The 15,358-nt window shown below is 40.4% G+C and overlaps 2 protein-coding genes across 2 annotated transcripts in view; one reads left to right on the forward strand and one right to left on the reverse strand.

The window, feature by feature from the left end:
* Positions 1-2,744: 2,744 nt before the first annotated feature.
* Positions 2,745-13,156, reverse strand: snx1a (sorting nexin 1a). The gene is made up of 15 exons (XM_015038611.1): positions 13,014-13,156; positions 7,928-8,711; positions 7,692-7,831; positions 7,468-7,543; positions 7,339-7,382; positions 6,436-6,577; positions 6,047-6,125; positions 5,868-5,943; positions 5,595-5,708; positions 4,707-4,800; positions 4,415-4,620; positions 4,195-4,338; positions 3,962-4,042; positions 3,798-3,869; positions 2,745-3,009 (listed from the first exon to the last, which is right to left on the reverse strand). Exons 1-15 carry the CDS (start codon positions 13,140-13,142, stop codon positions 2,959-2,961), a joined length of 2,232 nt encoding a protein of 743 aa, XP_014894097.1. The 5' UTR covers positions 13,143-13,156; the 3' UTR covers positions 2,745-2,958.
* A 404-nt stretch (positions 13,157-13,560) lies between these two features.
* The window catches only part of sv2 (synaptic vesicle glycoprotein 2), a 14,631-nt gene continuing 12,833 nt past the window's right edge, over positions 13,561-15,358 (forward strand). The window contains exons 1-2 of the mRNA XM_015038612.1: positions 13,561-13,661; positions 14,718-14,816. Of these exons, the coding sequence (XP_014894098.1) occupies positions 13,568-13,661; positions 14,718-14,816 (193 nt within the window). The 5' untranslated portion in view covers positions 13,561-13,567. The remainder of the gene's footprint in view (positions 13,662-14,717; positions 14,817-15,358) is intronic.

Genomic DNA, 15,358 nt, shown 5'->3' on the forward strand with positions numbered 1-15,358 from the left:
CGCCGTATTTCCTGCGCCGGAGTAGTCCATGAGGCCGTCTATGCTTATATCATGTCTATGGGCTAGGTCCTCGGATGAGTAATTCATGACTTCCTGTTTCTCTGGAACATAAAAATGGCGGCACATTTCTCACGCTCGAAAATGTTAATAAAGTAATATTACGTTACAAATAAATAAATAAAAAAAAAGCTAATTATTAGTCATAATAAAAGCCCTCCTAAAACCACGAGATAAATAAAACCCTAAAAGCACACCCGGTGTCAGTATGCCCCCTAGTGGACGGCGTATGAAGCGTGTGCTCCACTGTACCACTCGACTTCTTGCGGGACCGCGTGCAGGTGACGCGGGTTCACGCGACCTCTCCTGGGGAAGGGGGGCTGAAATGAAACCTAAAATAAAAGAAACTCAGATGTGGGCTGTTGTTTTTAAGACAGGAAATGACATAAAATCACGATACAAAATTGCAAATACGGAGTCTACAGTCAGCAGTGAATAGATACCTGGAGGCAGACAACGGTGGAAGAGGATCTAAAATGACCATATAAGGAGAACAAACATGAGGTGAGCTGCAACAAATTTTTAGTGAGATTATAAAACTGCAACTAACTTTAACCTAAAGATGTCAGTAAAATTGAAGGCTGCTGTCATGACACAGCAGCGGTTCTTAGAAAAAACCGCCAAAAACCGTCTTTTTCAGCACATTGAGGGATTTTTTTTTTTAGCATCGTTTAAAATTAAATTTCTTGACTTGTTCATGAAAATGCTTTTACACACGCAAAAGCATTTTTATTGCTTTCAGCAGATTCTGTCATAAAATAAAATGTCCTGGCAGTGTTTTTGTAGCCTTAGCACTAAAGTTATGCAAGATTAAAATGCTATGCTAACCTTTTGTCTCTTTCAGATTACAGGCTTTCACTATAAATGTTCTGCCTCTCTAACACAATAACTAGCAGCTCTATGCATTAAGATTATTTGAGCCTGAAAAATTTAACACCTGGGCTTCCTCGGACGCGTGCTTAGCATCCTAACTTTTTGCTTTTTAATTCAAGTCTTTTTTTAGTGCTCTGCATCAGAACAGACATTCAGAAAACTTTCCATTCATAGCTGTTATTTCATTTGTAAGATGTACAGTACCTATAAAAAGTTTTAACTCCTTTTATTGCTTTGACAAAATCATTAACAAATGTAGCTTTTGACAGAAAATGCAAAAAATATCCTTTAACATTAAAGTAAAAACTGGTTTATGCAAAACAACAATGGGGAGAGGGGGAATAAACAGTCAAAACAGAAACCTCTATGAAATGTTCAAGAGTAAACAGTGCAACTTTTATTGATTTTTTTTTTTTTAAGGAATCTATGACACAGTATGTCCCAACATTACAATAGTGAGAGGCCATACAGACAATTTTAGTAATGTGGTGTAGAAAACATGTAAAAAAAAAAAAACAAAACAAAAAAACTGTTAGGGTCTAAAGAAGAAAAGAAATAAATCAAAGAAACCTCAGGACATTACAGGATCTTCCATGCGAAAACGGTGATGAAGTTTAGTGAAGAACCGAGACGTTAGAGTAGGAACCAGGTGGAAGATTTGCCTCCGTACGGCAGTGATGCGGTCCAGGTAACGCTTCAGATGTACGCTTTAAGACAATCTTGATTTTTCACTCCTTCATTCTTGTTGAATAATTTACCCAAAACGATCGCCTGTTCTTTTTCCACGGTAATGCTAAATAACTCGTGATTCATTCAGAAAAAATATTCAACATTCTTCTTTGGTTCAAGCCCTTCTTCTCTGAGTTTGCCACAAAAAGACAGAAGAAAAAAACTTTCTATCAATGCTCTGATGATGCAAACAGACACGACTCAAACCTCTGGAAAAATTACTTCTGCAAATATGACCGAGTGTTAATTGAACCTGAAGCAGCACATGACTGAATTTAAAGTAACGTGTGTGTGTGGGGGGGGGGGGGGGGGTGGGGGGGGGAGAAAATTTAGATGCATCTTGATCATGTTTCCATCAGATAAACTTCAGTTTGATGACAGTGACAGGTGGGAGCGGCCCATTTGGTGTGAAAGAAAGAGCAAGGAGCAGAACCGAGCCGAGATGTTTCACCATCAGCAGAGAAAAAACAAAAAAACAAAAAACAAAAAACAACTTCAGATAAAAAAAAAAAAAAAAAATCCTGGCAGCGTTCAGCTGACGTATCTGACTGGCTGTTTTTTTAAAAGAGTCGATCATGAACTCTGACGTGAGAAACGGGCCCAAACATGCTCACCTGTCCCACATGTACTCTGCAAGTTTCCATTCAGGAAAACACCAGGACAGTCTCTCTTTTTTTAAACTAAGTGCAACAAAGCCTCTGCTCGGCTCACATCTGTGTACAAAATTCTCTCAATCTAGCATCATTTCCAAGTAAAAAGGCACAGACACATGGTTTTGCATGACTTAAATCCCATCGGAAAACATCGAACCCACAAACATGACGTGTAACCCGTTTCATTCCCCTCCCCACTACTTCAACCTGTGAAGAAAAATACACCGGCTACAACTCGAGGAAGTTAATCCAGCGGCTAGAAGTGATCAGAAAAGTTATTTAATCCCTTTTTTTTTTTTCTTTGAGTCATTATTACAAGCGAGAAGCAGAGTGAGACTCTTGGCCACCTTCAGCTTCAGACTGGAAGGAGCTCCTCATCACCCGCAGAGGGCGCTACTGACAAATCACCAGGCTAAACTTTTCATCTTTATACTCTTTGCTCTAGTAAGAAAATAGTGGAAGGACAAATGAAAATATACAGTTATTAATACAATAGAATACAGAGCTATATGTTAAGGATGATTGTATTAAAAAAAATGTTGATTGTATCTCCCTTTTCAACACACATTTGTTTTCTTGCTTTAAAGGCAAAAGGAGGTAAAGTGTATAAAGAAGGCAGCCTGTTTGTCGGTCAGAGGGCCGGCCGTTAGGCGATGGCTTTCGCTTCAGGCAGGAACGCCTCCCAGTACTTGATCAGCTGGAAAAAAAACAAACGCATCAGTAGGTGCATTTTAATGGTGCACATTCATAACCCATACTTGGGATTTTAATAAAATTTTTTCCCCATGTTGGTATGATGATTGTGTCAGGGCATCTGCAGGTTTTAGCAAGTGAAATTTAAGACTTTTTAAGGCCAGCTTGAATTAAATTTAAGCCCAAATATAGGGTTTATGACAATCAAGAAAAGCAGAAACTTCTGTCATCTGCTTAATGGTTAGAGTGCCAAGCTTAAAATTTAGTTTCATTTTCCACAGTATACACCTAGAATCATGTGAGTTAGCAACAGAAGTCAGCTAGTGGTGAAAATTAATGTTGTCCAACTAACAGGCGATAAATTGGACCCATGATAGACGCCAAAATAGCGAGCTGGCTAATAGCAGCTAGTTAGCGGTAGCCTAAAGATATCTGGAAAGAACTCAAACTTTTGCCTGACAGAAAAGACCCGTCACAAAAAAAAAAGACATCAATAAATAGTCCTGCCACAAGTAGATTTAAGACGCGTTTAATTTAAAAGCAAAATTATTTTTAAACGGACTCTCCTAAGTGTCAAGCGTGTTCAAATTTGGCTACAAAAATGGAGTGGTTTAGGTTGAAAGGACAAATAAATATTAGCAGTAGTTTACAAATGTATTTTAAGCTGTAGGTGTAATTTTGCCCCCTTTTTTCATTAGAAGAAAAAATTGCATTTAAACTATTCTTAATAAAATTAATTCTTGAGTCCAAACTGAATTCAGAAATCATGGCGGTGATGAGCGACAGACTCACCTGCTGCTGCGACTGAAGCAGGGACTCCAGGTACACGATTATCTGTCTCTTGAAATTCTTGGTCTTTTCTTTCTGTTGGTGATAAAAAAAAAGAAATAAAAAAAAAAGATTATTCGTGTTTAACCGATCGGCTCGGAGAGTTTGGAAAGACAGACGAGTCAGACCTCGAAGCGGACGACTTCCTTGCGCACAGTTGCAGAAACTCTCTCAAAGTCTCTCTCGTACTGAGTCACTTTGGCCTCCCACTGAGGAAAAACGACAACAAATGGAGTCTGATACACAGTAACACTCAACAAATTCAAAATGATAACCAGGATGTAGGGCTGGGCGATAAATCCATCTTAATTAGATTTAATTTCTGGAACATTTTTTAGTGTTAGGGTCCCGTGGGCGTTACCTCGGCAATCTCCTCCTTGGCCAGCTGCAGCTTGTCCGGCTTGTTGGCCCACAGCAGCTTGGCCTCCAGCTCCCTCTTCTTCTGCAGCATGGCCTGCGCGTCCTGCCAGCGCTGCCACGCCTTCATCCGCTGGTCGAACGTACCCTGTGAGGCGGCAGACACCATCAGTCACAGTCACCTCTCAGCAGCGTTTCGCACCGTGACTGGTTTCCTGGCGTACCCTGACCGCTCCCAGCAGGCGGATAAAGTCTGCAATCATCTCGGCGAAGCTGAAGGTGTCGTTGGCGGCCTGGTCCTGGTGGAGCTGCTCCATCTTGTCCTCCACCTCGGCCAGCTGCGACAGGGCGCGGGACAGCGCCGTGTTGTCCTCGGCGCTGCCCAGCATGGCCGCGCTCTTGGCGAAGCTTGCCGTGTTCAGGGACAGCTCTGGAGGCGGGAAACCACATGACCGAGTTATGGTTACGCTCTGGAATCAGAGAGACTTGAAAAACAACAACAAAATAAAACTTTACCTTTTCTGTGAACCACGAGTGACTCAACCAGAGCGTGGAGCTTCCTGAACTGCTGATCTGCAGACTCAACCTCCTGCAGCTTCTCCTCAAACCACTGCAGGAAAAAACCCAAAAACACCACAGGGTTTTAACACTTTTCCCAATTCAAAAATACTTTATTGGCCCCTAAGGGATTTTAAATGTTGCTGTGAATCACATTAATTCAGGATTCTTCAAAGAGTTACTGTCGGTAGGGATGGTTGTAAGCAGGAAGGATCTCCTGTAGCAGTCTGTATTACAGCGAATTGGAAGAAGCCTCTGACTAAAGACAGTTTCATAAAGAGGATGTTCATGGTTGTCCGTATTATTCTTGATTATGAACTTTTATATAAGATCTTATAACTCAATATATCAGCATAAACATCGGTATCACTTTTAAAAAAATATCAGTATCAGTCCAGTAAGTGAAACCGGGCCGATATTAACGTCTGATGTTCTTTCCATCTTGTTTCCCTTCCCGAAACATAAATGTCACCATGTGGCCATGTGGTGTTTGATGGATACAGACTCACACCTTTAAAAACAGCTTATTGGCCGTAGCTGAAGATTAATATCGACTAGTAGGAAACTGTTTTTAAGCTGGCAAAGAAAATGAATCTCGTCTTTAAACCACATCATGTTCAAATATTGAGAAGAAAAAAAAGTTTTATCTTTACCTGCTAAAGCATTTGAGTTTAATTGATTTGAATATCAAACTATTTAACAACTGTTGGCTCTTCATTTTGTTCATGACTCCTTAGTTTGTACCTTAAAGTGAACCTGATGGGATTTGCTCACTAAAGCATTAAAGGAGGAGAGGAAAACAAAACGGGTCTGGATCAGAAGTGAACGTTTGCGACTCGAACTCACCACATCCGACTCGTTCATCTTGATGGTCATTTTACTGACGGCATCTGTTGCCTTGGTGAGCATCTTAAGGAAGCCGGCGCCGCTCAGCGCCTGGGTGCTGACGGCTCTGGGCAGCTGAGAAAACAAGTCACAACTTCATCAAAGCCCGAGACGGATAAAGAACGTTCTGAGCTAAAAGGGAGGAAAACAAATCTCTGTCCTGATCTTTCAATATTAACTAAAAAAATAAAAAAAAAGAACCAGACTGGAAAAAAAACTAAAGATGCTGCTTACTTCCTCCTTCTCCAGAAATTCTCTGACATCAGGATCCTGCAGCAGCATTGGGTGAGTCACTACTCTCTGGAGGTACCTGTGGAAACCAGAAAACTCAACTTTCTGCTTTGCAAATTCAAAAAAAAAAAAAAAAGTCCTGATAAAATATTAAATATCAACATCCGTCCATGCAGTCATACCTTTCCAAAGCTCCTCTTCTCCTCTCAAGAAAGTCTGCAGATGACGAATCTTCCTTTCCCACCTTCATCTTTGTCATTCCTGAACCAGAAAACAATTATTCACACCTCCATCCGTCCCACTGTTACAGCCACGACATGTCGATGTGACCAAACCCAGCAAAAAACCAGAGAAATCAGAACATTTTTAATCCATTCTACACATTTGCAATGAATGCAAAAACGGATCCCATTTTCATTGTAATTGGTGTTTTCGTAAAATTGTGATCGTATCGATTTGTGCTCACTTCACAAGTACGCACTAGCTGCTGGTCAGTCGCATCAAATGCCAATAAAATCATCTCTGAACCGTAGATCTGAACACAGATCAATATCGATAGAGTTAACGCTACCTAGGAGGTTTTTTTCTGGCGGTGGAGGAACAATCAATCCGTTCGGCCCGTGTTTTTCAGAGAGCTTCTCGTAGAGGCCAAGGAAGTCACTGAAGCGTCGCCTCACAGTAAACGTTTTGCTGCGGAACATTGGCAGAGAGGTCTGGAGAAAGAAAGAAAAAATACATCAATGTAGAAATCTGTTTCTATAACAGTTTATCAAGCGTTTTCCTCTCTTGTACAAGTATAATCTCCTTAGATTTAAAAAGAAACTTTCACGTCAAATCCACAGGCTTTTGGTTCATGTTTTCATTGACGACCACACTTGCGCTAATCGGCAGAGCTAATGTTTTGAGTTAGCATTTTAGCTAACTTTGAAAACATTTGGAGCACTTTTCTTGCCCCAAATGAATTTTTCCACATAATTTCTAAAGCACTAATTTACTTAAGTTTCAACTGAATAAAGTTCAACATTATCGACTCTTAAGAATTGTTTAAGTAGTTATATGCTTATATTCACGCTCTTATTTTGAAGTGGCTGAGCACTGTCTATGTGCTGTGTTTCTTCTCACAAAATGTTTAATCTCTACCCAGAATGCAACAGTTAAACAGTTTAAAATCTCCTGATGTCCTGCGTGCTTTCTGACCAAAACCCTGCTGTGGTGAATTAGGCAAAATTAACAAGAGTTAGCAAAGCTCAACAACTCTATGCATCACTTTCTAACTGTTGAGATGGGTGTGTAATAACAAATTTGAACCAGAAGAGGGCAACGTAACATGTCGTCTCATTGACAACATGGTTTAGCTTTCACTAAATACCATATTGCTGTAGCGCATTAGCAAAACTAATATTTATGATTATCACTTTAGGGTTAGCGCAGCTAGCTTGTTAGCTAACAGTGTCCACCACAGCTCATTTCATACCTGTGTTGATACTTTATAAGCCATGTAGGCGTTCATGCCGTCCCCTAGAAGAAAACAAGAAAAAAATCAAACTGTCTGCTAAATCAGAGGATTTGTCGAGCTTTGTTGAAAGAAAGAAATGCTCCTCACCTATTTTCTCAGGGTCTTTAACGGAGACATAGATGTCAAACTTATCTTCAAGTTCCTCTTCCTCCTCTTCTTCCAGCTGAAACAAATTATAGACAAGAAGAGTGAAACCCTGTCCCAGCTGCTTCTTCCTCCAACAGGAAGTAGAGCCAAAAAGAGAGTCCAAATGGATTTGTCATCCATTTGGAAGATTTGTAGGACTTTAAGTAAATAAAGGTTGTGTGTACCTCTTCCACAGCGGCCGACTGTGGCTTGGTGAGGCTGGCGGCGGCTGAGACGGAGGTGGAGGCAGAAGCAGGCTGTTTGGTTGTCGCTTCTTTCCTTCTCTCGCTCCTCGGACTGTCCAGGGAAAGCTCCACTGTGGCTTCTGTCGGACAAAGAGAGAAAGCAGACGAAAAAACGAGGCTGAAGTTTGATCTCTACACATTTACCAGGAAAAATAAAAAGTGAACAGTCTGCCCACCTGCAAATATATCAGAGTCCTCTTCGGGAGGGATTCCGTTGGTTTTGGAGCTGACCGGTCTGGTGTTTGGCACCGTGCCGACCGCCTCCTCAGTGAAGATGTGAGCGGGTTCTCCAGCTGAAGCCGGGGCGGATTTCTCCTTCTGCTCCTTACTGGTGGCTTTCTTTGAGACGGCGCCCAGCGGCTCGCCGAACAGGTCCTCGTCCGCTTCACCGAAGAGGCTTTTCTGAGGCTGCTTGGCAGGTTTGCTAGATGGGGCTCCGGTGAAAATGTCGCTTCCCTCGTCGTCGAAGAGGTCGACCACCGCGCCGCTGGGTTTGTGGGCGTCAGAGGCGGCGGTAGCCGGCGGATCGCTCAGGAGGTCCTCCAGCGGGTCGGTGACCTTTGCACTGGCAGGTGGCTGCTGCAAGCCGCCGAGGTCCATGACTGGAGCAGCAGAAGTCGCTTCCTGTTCAGGGGCACTTCTCGTTTCTCCATCGGCGAGTAAATCTGTTGCGCCACGGCTTGTTTCACCCTTATCCCCCGCCGCTGCTTCCACTGTAACATCCACTTCCTCTCTTTGTGCTGCAGCTTCACTTCCCAGAATGTCAACAAACTCATCCGAGGCCTCAACCGAAGGCTTCCCCGCTGTGACGGCTGTGTCGTTTGTCAGGCCCTCAAAAAGCTCAGAGGAGGGTTTGTTCGTTGAGCTGCTGAGGGGCTCAATCAAAGGGTCACTCAGGAGGTCAACGAGCAGACCGGCAGGTGCCGATGGGCTCTCCTCTTTGGCCATGGGCGTATTGGTCTGGAGACAAAGGAGAGGCATCGTTAACCATTAATCAAGTTTATAAAGTCATTGGTTTTGGAAAGTCTGGATTTTTTTTCCTCCAGTCATTGAGTTTCCATACGTTAGAGTGACGCTGGCATGACGAGGGCCGCCATCTTGTTTTAAGTGTGTGTTTTATGGCTTCTATTTATTTGGATGTTGAATCCAGATCAACTCCACTATGAAGCATTACGATGGTTGATTTTTTACTATTTAGTTATGACAACAGAGTTATAATATTACCTGAACTCCTGCACAAAAAGATAATAATGAAAAAAGACATTTAAAAAAAAAATGTCCTGAGCATACTGTGAGGTTATACATCAGTTTTACGGCCAACACTGATGTAGCCGCAACACCACGGCTACATCAGCTGAGTGGAAAGATACAACACAATCTTTCCAGACATCAGCAACAAATCATCAGTAGTAGCAGGACTTGGACACAATGTTCACATGATTGTTTCAATAACGAAGAAAAACGGACTGTGCTGGTCACATCACATCCTCATGATTATCAAATCTTTTTTTTTTTCATTAAAAATGACCTTTTTTGGTAATTTTAAGACTTTTTCTGATAAAATTGTGTCTTTATTTTGCTAATATGAACAAAATGTCTCGTAGACTGGCCCTGATGCTGTGTTGTACAACTCAAAGAGATGATTGAAATAAAAACCACTTTTTGAAAATATTTGCTGTCATTTGTAATTTCTTTTAAAAAAGAAAAAAAAAATAAGCAAAAAAATTATATCAGACATCAAATCTAGTCTGAAAAAATACCAGATTTTTTTAAAGCTATATGACCCAATCCTAGGCATTATTATTATCATTTCTTCATAATTTACTCTAAAAATCAATTTAGAATGAAAAAAAGCAATATTCAGCACATTCCACCCTGCATGCTTTAATAATTTATTCACTGCATAAGAATGTATTTTTAAAACAGCACAAAGTGGAGCATAATTGTAGAAAGGAAAAATTATGTATTGAACTTTCATCTTTTAAAGTGCAACATGCACATTTTCATCATTACTTTTACTGGGACACTAAATCTACATAACCTGCAAATGGAGTCCCTTGACTTAAAGCTCTGGCTTTTCTCAACACTGAGTAACTTCACTGACAGAAGAATAAGCTTCATTTCAGCAAAAATCTCTCACACACACACACACACACACACACACGTTTGCGTGGCTATCTTTGTGGGGACTTTCCATTGACTTCCATTCATTTCTACAGCCTAAACCTTACCTTTACCCTTTTCCTAACCCTAACCAAAACTCAATTCATACCTTAGCCCTAACTCTGACCCCTGACCCAAAAACAGGGTTTCCCCTTGTGGGGACCAGGCTCCAGTCCCCACAACATAGTAAATGTCAGGAAAATTGTCCCCACAAGGCATTACAAACGCACGTACACGCACATTATATGAACGTCTTGTTTTCACACAAGGTGTGTTGCTCTAATATTACTTTTCATTTGCTGAAGCATTTGGAGGCCAAGTGAAGCTACAGTAGATATTGTTACTGGGTCTACTTTTACCCTGTTCTCACACATATACATTACCTACTGGAAGTAATGGTTTCATATGTTTTATGCTGAAAAAAAATCTGATTTAGATTTTTAGATTTTTTTTTAACTTTAAAATACCTAAATTTGCAAATCGCAAGTGAAATAAGTGAAATTTGGCCTAAGTCAAATTTCACTTTTGGCAAAAAGTGATTTAGGACTGCATTTTAAGAAATTGATTACATAACTTTACATTTTTGCCTGTCTGGTTACATCAGATTTAAATGTTAAATCAGGTGTCAGTTTCACAGTATCTTCAGTACACTTCTTTTTTTAACCAAATACCGTTTTAGTCCTACGTGAGTGATTTCTTGGATGGATACTTTTACTTGTGTACATTTATGTTGAAGTAATGCTACGCTAAAGCCAAGTTCTTGGAGTGGACAAATGCGACACAAATCAGATTTTGTTTACCTATACCCGATTTTTTCTTGGAGGTCTGAATGACTCAATTTCAATCTTTTCACAGAAAACAAAACAAAAAAAAAAACTAGGAGAAAACCCTAGCTTAAAAGGCTTCACTTCAGGTTTGAAGTTGAGATAATATTTCATAAACTATACTGCTTTAAATTACTACACAACTTTATGTCTGAACTGCTGTGTGCCTCTACAGATCAGGCATGTTCATACTGAGGATGTGTTGGACTCCAGTGATGAATTTGGTGACTTTTGAAGGCCGTTGGTTTTACTGGATTTTATTTAGCACCATCAACATAAAAGTGTCAGAACACAATCGCATGACACATTTTTTCAGTCAAAGTTCAGACAGTAAATCTACATTGGAAGGCTTGTAAACTGATATTTATCCAATCTCAGCCTGAGATGCTTTGCAAAGAAAAATGAGCAAAAGGGTTTCAGTCTGTGTAAAGTTGGTAGAGGCGTACCATAAAAAGGCAGCTGGAATCGCAGTGAAAGTTGGTTCTACGATGTAATGACTCATCCCAATAAAACATACAAATGTTTGTGGCTACAGTAAAATAACCTTTGTAATCATGCGTTTCTGGTACGCCTGTAAATCTGGCGTACAAATGACATTCGCTAAAACCAGCAATGGACAACAAATTTACTTCTCTTGACCCACTGGAGATTAATTTCAGCTTCAAAAACTTTATTATGGGACTTTGGAAAAGACTACTGCAGTGTTCAAGTTGTGCTAAAAGGAGCTAGCCTATCAGTGAAGCCATTCTAGCATCTCAATGCTGAAGTGTTGGACAAGGAGAGACATCCCCAACACAACCACAGTACACATTTCTAAAGATACTCCATGAATGATCAGAGGTACTTATTGATTTAAGGTTTTGGTTTTTTTACGTTTGCATTTTTAAGACTTTATAATTGGTGTTCAGATTGGTGTTCTTCCAATAACACATAATTATCAAGTGATATTTTCACATTTTCTGTCAACTTTAAACATTTTTTTACTCAAAAACACAATGGGCCGCTGGATGAACTATCGAGCTGTGGTTGGGACCACCGGGCTTAGCAAGTTTTGTGGGAGAAACCTTGTAAACACAAAATATTTTTGTTGTTGAGCTCATGTGTCTATTTATTCTATAATTAAGCAGCAAAATGGGTTTTTGAATTGAAAGTTTATTTCTGCCAATGCATGGTTTTTGATTAAAATGTGATTCATTTTGATAAGTTAGAGACTATGCAATTAACTCGATTAAAACTTTTAATCAAGTCCCCCCACTACTTTTAAGTCGATGTTCGGTTTTTTGCGAAATGTCAGTTTGGGCAGCTGCTGACAGGAAATAAAAAAGAAAGAAAGAAAGAAAGAAAGAAACCGCAGTAAGTGCTCCTGGAAAACTGGGTGTAGTTGCAAATAATTCTCCTCTTAAGAAACGCTGATTAAATCGTTCAACCACAAGGATGTTTCCATCTAATGCCTGCTTAGCCTAGGATAGATTGTCTCCGTGTACAAACAGGATTTCTGCTAACTGAAACATCAAAAATGCTGACTGATGTCCTCCCTGCAACGATGAGTCAAACTCTGGGAGGGGAGAGAAAGGAAAAAGAGAGGGGGAAAAAAATCACTTGCAGCAACTTTCCAGATTTTCCTCTGAACTTTGACTGAAAACATCCGGGTTCTGACCATGTGACCGCAGCGTCCTCACATGACAGGAGGAAGCATGAGCCAGTTTTACAATCCTACCCTGCAAACTGAATTTAATCTACAAATATGGAAATAAAAGTTTCTGAAAAACATCAGACGGAGAAGCACAGTCTGTTCAGACTGCTAACTTTTTCCACGCACGGGCAAAACCGCACACCCGAAAGTCAAGTTTACTCCAAGTTCACTTTGGATAGTGGAAGTAGCTGTGAATACTTTCAACTTAAAAAAAAGCCACATATCAATAACCACACAGGAAGTTTAGCGTGAGTTAGCACGCTGTTCAAATCACGGATAATATGTAACTTTTAGGAAGAAGTAGAAGTAGCCGTTTTTAACTTCATGCATCTACAAACTGTCTGAAGGCTGAGCTCCTCCACCGTGTATTAAAATGAAATTACCGCGACAGCTACGAGTTTAATATCAGCAGAGAGTGATGCGTGTTAACTTTAATGTTTCCAGAAGGAATGAGTAGATAAATGTTGGTCAGCATCGACTAAAACTTTTCCTGAAAACCTCCCCTGTTAGCTCACCCTGGTTACCTCCCTTTTGATATCAGCTAGCCTTATCGCAACGAGCGTCAGCTCCAAGGAAACATACCGCGCTCAAGAAAAGTTCTTCCCCGTCGTCCTCGTCGCTTTCTCGGCCTCTGACTTCCTCGGAGTCCAGAGCATCTTGGTCCTCGGAATCCGGGAACGGAGGAGGACTGCGCTCTGAGCTGGTCGCCATCTTCGCTCGCTGTCTCTCTTTTTTTCCTGTTTTTAAACCCGAAGTGGAGGTAACGCTACCTCCTCTGCGTCCTCGAAGCGCTTATTTGTTTGCGTGTCGCCCGAGAGTTAGCCGCTAACACCGAGGCCAGAGCACCGTCACACTCCCCGGCTGTGCTTCTACTTCAGCCCGCTGTCTGTCGCTTAGCCACACCGAGCAGGAGGAGCAGAGACACGGCGCTCAGGACGTGTAAACCGCCGCTGCCTTTTACTTCCTGGTCCTCCTCCTCCTCCTCCTTCTTCTTCTTCTGCTTCTGCTCGGGCAGGTTAGCTTCAGCGTTAGCCAAGCCGCTAGGCTCAGGTGTCATGAGACCCACACACAGCTGCAGCTAAAGTTAATTAATCCACCCACGTTGCTACGGAGACCACAGGCTGTCGGAGGGCAGAATGTCCCGTAACAATAATGGTGGAGATAAGGAGGCGCGAAGGCCGCTTCTCAACGGAAATCAGCTGGATCCAACCGAGCTGGACTCTGATGAAGGTAAAAGCCAACCAGAGGCTCCATCACTTCATTAAATTTTAACAAGGGGAGGAGGAGAGGGACAATCACAGCTTTATAGAAACAAACAAACAAATATTAGTCTCCATTGCTATTCTTAAACAATGTCTAATGAATGAGGTTCTATAAAGTTCTGTAAGAGGTGACCAGTGGATTGGAGGAACTTGTTGATAACTTGTAAGTTCATGTTTTCATATACGAGCTGTTGATAATCAAAATACATGTTCGATACAACTTGATAGGAAAGTAATATTGTAGCTTTGAGTGTTGGCCGATACAGATATTGACCCGATGCTGTATCAGCAAGAATCATATACTTTTATTACATAATTTGGAATAGCTAGCAAAAGCTTGATCATGTGATATTAACCAAATAGGGAACAACTGACCCATTTATTACTAACCAATGAGTCTGTGTGCAAGATACAAGCACTGCTGGGGCAGAGTGCTTATATCAGACATTTTAAATGCAGATCACTATAGTCTGACATTAATTTCTTTTTTTCTTTTTGTGGCGACAATATCTAATTCTGATTCCCTCACCAGTGATTTTAGGATTGATATTGTGCCTGTTTTGGCACAGGTTTATATTTCACACATGTAAAGATTATTTTATTGTTGTAAATGCTTAATAATAAATGCACAGGAAACGTGTATAGTATACTTTTTTTTGGCTAGTCGAGTTTTTTATATTATAAAAAATGCATTTAATTGCATTTCTTTTGTTATTGTTGTCCATTACATTGGACAAATCTTGCAAAAATAATACAAACTGAAGTATTTCACAGTGTGTTTATTTTCAGAATCATCTTTATTTGCTCTCAATTAAGACATTTTAAATATAAATGTATAAACAAAGGGGAATTTAAAAAAAAGGGTTTTCTTTCTTGTAAATGTGTGAAATTAACACTCTGACGTCCTTACCTGAAAATAAAAATCTAAACAGTCAGTTAGATCCTTCAGTCTGATAATTTGTAGGTTTTATTTTACACACATCAATGAAAAAGTAGGAAAAATTGATGTTTTGCTGATTTACAGGTGAGGTGATTTTCGACAGAAGGTCCTCAGTCATCTCAGACGAATCTGGAGGGACCGCAACAAAAAGACTCACTTATGAGGAGGCGGTCGAAGAAGCAGGTCATTTTTCTTTCTCTCTCTACTCATCCTGTCACTGCAACACTCAGAACTGTTGTCTTGTCTGAGTGCCCAGAAGAATCATAACAGTTTTACTTTCACAAGTGGAGCATTACAGCTTTCAGTACAATGCTTCACTGGCTTTATTTTTCATATGTCCAGCTCTGGAAAAAATTAAGAGTTCACTTAATTGAACCCCATTGAAAACCTCTTGGTTCTTCCACCAAATATTAATTTCTAAACTCTTCCTGAGTTAAAACATTAGTAGTGTTGTTTCTAAATGAATATGAACTTGTTTTCTTTTCATTATTTGCGGTCTGAAAGCGTTGCATCTTTGTCGTTATTTTGACCATTTCTCATTTTCTGCAAACAAATACTGAAGTTTTGCTTGGAAGTTCGGAGACATGTTGTCAGCAGTTCACAGAGTACAAAACACAATGTTAATTTTTCTCAAACATATACCTATAAAAAGTAAAAATAAAGATACAGATCAGATAATTTTCAGTGGTCTCTCTATAGATCTCTCTCTCTCTCTCTCTCTCTCT

The sequence above is a fragment of the Poecilia latipinna genome, unplaced genomic scaffold, assembly GCF_001443285.1.
Source record: "Poecilia latipinna isolate Pla-1442-1.1 unplaced genomic scaffold, P_latipinna-1.0 Scaffold447, whole genome shotgun sequence".
Lineage (NCBI taxonomy): Eukaryota > Metazoa > Chordata > Actinopteri > Cyprinodontiformes > Poeciliidae > Poecilia > Poecilia latipinna.